At 45.1% G+C, this 5,441-nt stretch overlaps 1 protein-coding gene across 1 annotated transcript in view; it reads right to left on the bottom strand.

The window, feature by feature from the left end:
- Positions 1–466: 466 nt before the first annotated feature.
- LOC103899531 (glutathione S-transferase theta-1) overlaps positions 467–5,441 on the bottom strand; it is a 9,228-nt gene continuing 4,253 nt past the window's right edge. Inside the window, exons 5-6 of the mRNA XM_019472252.1 lie at positions 4,747–4,923; positions 467–3,703 (exon numbers count right to left, since the gene is read on the bottom strand). Coding sequence (XP_019327797.1) covers positions 3,503–3,703; positions 4,747–4,923 — 378 coding nt within the window. The 3' untranslated portion in view covers positions 467–3,502. The remainder of the gene's footprint in view (positions 3,704–4,746; positions 4,924–5,441) is intronic.

Here is a 5,441-nt window from a genome sequence, read left to right as displayed (position 1 = left end):
GGCCCGACCCCCGCTCCGCCCCCGGAGCGGCCCGGACAGCGGAGCCCCGGCGGGGGCGGGAGCCAGCAGCTGGGGTCTTGCGCCATCCCCGCAGCTCCCGGGACCGCCTGCAGCAACACGGTGAGCGTCTTGCCCTCCACCCGCCCCTCGCCCTGTGCCAGCCCCAGGCAGGGTTTTGACTTTTCTCTGTTTTACCCCAATTGCATCAGCTGGCTTTCGGGCCTTTTGCTTTTTACGATGTGTATTGCTGGGATATGTATTAGAGACTGTGAAAGCAAAAAAACCCCACATCTCACTGATGGATGGGTAAAATGACTTTTGTGATGGCTCTTACTGCTGGTGGGAAGACACTTCTGGTCACCGCAACCGACACCTCTGCGCCTGTCTGTGCAGGGAGGGTTAAGAATGGAGGAGCAGTGATTTCTCAGAAAACCAGCACTACAAGAAATGAAAAGGCAAGCAGAGAGGTTTATTTTTTTTATCCAATATATATAATTACCAAACTAGCTTCTGCATTCAGGACTTTGAGCTCCACAGTTGATAAAAGGGACCCCAGCAGGCTGGCTCACAGGGACAGTCTAATCTACAGATCAGAGGTGTCTAATCTAGAGATCAGAGGTTTCTCAGAAGCTGAGCTACTGTCCAGTGAGGGTTACATGTGCTCATTTACAGCAAAAGGTTATGAACCGGCTAGATTAAAAGGTCATCTTGTTTAAGGCACAGCACTGTTGTGAAAATTGACCCTGTATAACATAACTTTTTGGTTTTCTACAGTTCTAGACAATCCTAGTGAAAACTGATGGAATTGCTCATTTTTTTGCTGGGGGAATTGCTTGGCCTTCACTGCTGCTAATGAAGACAATACTGGCACGAGGAGCAGTGTGTATAAACCAGCCAGCAATAAGGCTGGAAAGATTTCTAGGAGAGAGATTGTGAAGAGAGAGACCCAACTGGAGAGGGGATGGGGCACAGCAGGCTGGCAGGGGGTGACTCCTTGCAGTGGTAAGCAGTAATACAAATGCTCCCTTCGAATCCAAGAAAGCAGCAGAAGAAATAACCCAGGAAAACTGTTAGATTCCAGGGTAAATTTACAGAAAGATATAATTTTGTGAATAGAAGAGCTGATCCCGAGTTTGTCACTGAAACAAAGGCAGTGGGGGTATTCAGCCACCTGGCAAACCCCGGGTGCAAGCCCACCACTGCCTGATTGCTGGCAGTCATTGCCTCCAGGTAAGATGCCATTTAGGATCCATTTTTCCATTTCTCTCTCATTCCTTCAAATACTAAAAATCTCTTCCAATTCCAAGGCCAAAAAACCCCACGACAAGAAACCAGCATATCAGAAGGCCTCCAGAAGGAAAAGAGAAGATTCAAGCATCGGATGTCAGCAATTACAACAGGACATGGAGCTGTCACAAACATCTTTAATGATATGCGTTGTCCTTCACTCTTGATGGTTCACCATGTGAATGGCAGATTGTTCACGGCCTCCCAGAGTTTTTAAACTAAAGACATTTGTTTTATTGTTTCTGTCTTGGAGCAGGTGATTAAAATGCTTGTAGGGGGATAAACATACAACCAGAAGAGGACAACACAGCAGCAAGTACTCTCAAACATGCTCAGCCTTTGGAAAATCATGGTAGTTTTTTTCCCTCCTGCAGACATTTGCACGTGTCACCATCCACTTAGCAATTCCACTCTCAAAATTATAAAAAAAATCAACCACTTCCCATTTAAAATTTAACTCAGTTGTAGACAATATTTTGTGAATAAAACATCAATAAAAACATATTATTCAGCTACTGTTTGGGAAGAAAAGAAAGGAAGGGTGGGAATAAATGTATGCCTTTTTCTAATATTTTTGGTTCATGAAAAGAGAGGGCCTTCAGTCAGGTCTCTCGTCTTTATAGAGAACATAATCACAAAACAAAATTTCCTGCTAATGCAAGCTGAAGTATACAATGGAAATCTCTTTCCAGACAGGGAATTTAAAGATCTCCCTAGGCTCTGAACTAAATCAGTAGTTATCTAGAACTGAAACCTTAGCGAAAAACATCACCAGAACACATCAGGTTTTATAGAACTTACTAGCAGAAATGTCACTAGCCAAGACACGGTAGTACTGGAAAGGAAAGAAGCTATTTGATTAGTGAGAGAAGCCATTCCTGAATTATTTACTCATTTTGTCTTATTCCTTCCAGGAAGCATTCCTGGGCAAGGATTTCAGAGTAAGGTTCAAGGGCAACAACAACTACTTATGAACGGAAATATGCAGAGATATATATCCACCAGTTTCTGCATCCTTTACAATTTGCTATTTTCAACTGAAGAAACTAGAAATGGTCGGATTCTCCCAGTTTTACCTCATAAACACAGCGAAGAAAAAGAGCCCAAAAGCTTCGAAACAACTCTCTGCCCTTTTATTGTGATGCATATGTTGCTCAATGCCACAAAATCTTTCTTATTACTTCAGCTGCACAGGGTGACTTACTTGGTGAACTTCCAACCAAAAGAGTCTCAGAGGAGCACGTCTAGATTTATTCCCCCTCTGCATTTTCTAGGAGAAATGTGGATTGCTATTACAGTATTACTGCAGAAAAAAGCAATTTGATTGCTGGCACATGTCAAGAAATCACTGTGAATGCATTTTTTCAGTGTATTCCCTATGTAATAGCAACAGAGTACTCTAGGTAGGCAGTTATTCGAAGGCTGTGGCCACCCTCAGCTTTTTGAAGTTTCTTGGTCTTTACTGCATGAATCTCCAAGAACAGCCCCTGCCACATGTGTACTGGCAGACCGAGCACCAGCGAAACCCAGGCTTTCAGAAATGAAGAGTAGTGATTAAACTGAAGAATTATGAAGATTCACAATTGTAGATGAGTATGAAGAAACTTCTCACAGGAACCTAAAGGCAAATAGGAGTGTGGAATGTACATGGATAGCCAAGCAAGATGCCTCAGCAATAAGAAACTTTAAAATAAAAAAACCCCAAAAATTCAAAGTCTTTTTTCACTTTTGTGACCGCCTGTAGTTTTGTGCTGTACTTGTCTGTGCAGACACGTGCTGGGAAGGTGAGGATCAGGCATGCTTTGCAGTGCTTGCCACTTGTGAGAAGGAGCTGAAAATATTAAAAACACATGAAAACAACGCTCATCCTATACAGTTCTCTAATGTTCCCAGTTTGCAGGCTGGCTCAAATTTTGTCAGGAAATACCATTTGTGTCTCTACCATCTCTGAGAAGACTGACACTGAAATAAAACCCAGATGCACATGTTAAGTGACCTGTAGGGCCTCAGCCTTTTGTACAGATTTAATGTTTCAGGTCTTAAACCTTCCCTAGCTTCCACCCCCAAAGATACAGGAAAGGCCTGGGGGCGGGGGGGGAACACTGCAATTTCTGTGTTAGAATTACAGTGCTCTTTCCAGTTACATATAGAACTGGAGGTCAGAGAAGAAGTCAAAAAAAAAAAAAGGGCAGGAAAAATGGTAAGCCAGGTTAATTCATTTCAACATCTTCATCAACACAGGTGCCAGATGCTCTTTCAGCTGTGGATCAATTTGAATGTTGCTCAGTTCTTTGATATTGAGGATCATCTCATGGGCTTGGAAGAAAAGCTCTTTCCCCACAGCATCCTCCACCCGCCTGCGCCACTCCATCAGCCTTGGTCTGTCTTCAAAGATGTCGCAACCAACTCCAACAGGCTGCAGAAAGGGGGAGAGAGCAACAGCAAGGCATTGGGCAGTCACTTCTTCACCAAGACAACAGGCACCAGAAGTGTACCTGCAGGTGCAGGTAGAGGAAAAAAAATGAAGAAGACCTCATAGAGGAGCACTAGGAAGAAGGGAAATCTCCTCTGGTTGGGTGTATCTATCTGGGGGACACACAAGCTAGCCTATATTTTAAAGGGCATTTACAAGTCAATTCCTGAGTGCCGGAACAGCTGTTATGAGCAGCAGAGATGACTACCACTTATTGTGAGTAATTTTCAGCTACAGCATTGAAGACGTGGTGGGCTGACAGTTCCAGGGGCAACTGCACAAGTCCGCAGTACAGAGTGCTATATTATATAGCAAAACCACAGCACAAAACGCTAAGCGTTTAATGGAACTGATGTCTTAGTTGACATAATCTACCCCCCTTCTACTTTCTGCCTGTGCCATGCTCTGGAACACAATGCTGAATGCAGAACTGCTATTTTTCAGTCTCTGGGATACGGAACTGGGAGAAAGAATCACTGCTGGGCTGCAGGATCCAGGCCCTGACAGTCTGGCAGAGAACAACCAGTTTGTAACAGACTTAATTTGATTGCCTCTGTCTGAGATTCAGTCTTGCATCTTCCAGACATGGCATGGGCAAGAACCATCCAAAAAAGAATATTCTTGTATGATAAAAATATCCCTGTATCATTTTCTTATTTCATCAGACTTGTCTGCTATTGCTTCTCACTTTTATATATTACCTCCTTCTCTGGAGGTCAAAAATAAAGTCACGATAAAGGATGAAGGAGAAGAAGTATTGTTAGAGAAGAGAAACAAGAGAGATCTGTTGCAGCCAGTTGTTTTTTTTTTTTAACTGGTTTTCTGAACCCACTCCCGTATTCTCCTCATTGTCTTAGGACAGTTCTGTTGAGATATGCCCTCACTCCTCTTTCTAGTGAAGTGTTACCACATGCTGCACCCCTCCCTGCCCAGCAGCATCTGTTTTCCCTTGTGCTGAGACTTCCTTAGCACACTCCAGCACTCACTTGCATCAGCTCCACAATGGCCACAAGATCTGCCAGAGAGATCTCGCTCCCGATGATAAAAGCCTTGTCCTGCAGAAACCTCTCCTCAAATTGCTTCAGGGAAGTGGACAGCCCCTCCATAACCTCCTGGAGCTTCTCGGAGGGCAGTGGCTGCCCTGTGAAGAGGGGAATCAGCACCTGAGGAGAGAAGGGACTTAAGAGTACAGTCGGTCATCTTCTCATGGATCTGGTGGTAGTCATTTAAGTTACACCCCAGGAACTACTCACAATCACCAGTGATCCTGCAGCAAAGCCGCAGGAGGGGATGATGCTAGAGCTTCATGGACTGCTGCAGTTCCAAGCAGCTCATGGACAGACAGCACACAAGCAGTCCTAAGTGGCTGACCTGCCGTGACAGTAACCTCCAGCTAATGGGCAGCAATGTGCAGAACGAAGCCAAGGATTCGGCTCGTTTTGTGCCTGGCAGTTGTGCCCTCCCACTCCACCTTGGTGGGTTACAAAAGAAAAACAGGCAACAGCTCCAGCGAAGACAAGTCTCTGCCATAGTCGTCCTCCATTTCAACAGCCTGCCAAGACAGGTCAGCAGGCTGCCTGCCCACCAGTCACCCCTGCTATCCACCCTGTTGTGTAACTGGGTGCTGGAGGCAGGCAGACAGGCAGGCAGCTGCCTTTCCCGCAGGGGGGTGGTAAGGTGA

Source organism: Aptenodytes forsteri, unplaced genomic scaffold (assembly GCF_000699145.1).
Source record: "Aptenodytes forsteri isolate BGI_AS27 unplaced genomic scaffold, ASM69914v1 Scaffold323, whole genome shotgun sequence".
Lineage (NCBI taxonomy): Eukaryota > Metazoa > Chordata > Aves > Sphenisciformes > Spheniscidae > Aptenodytes > Aptenodytes forsteri.
The sequence above is the reverse complement of the archived record's forward strand: the minus strand, read 5'-3'. Positions and strand labels throughout refer to the sequence as shown.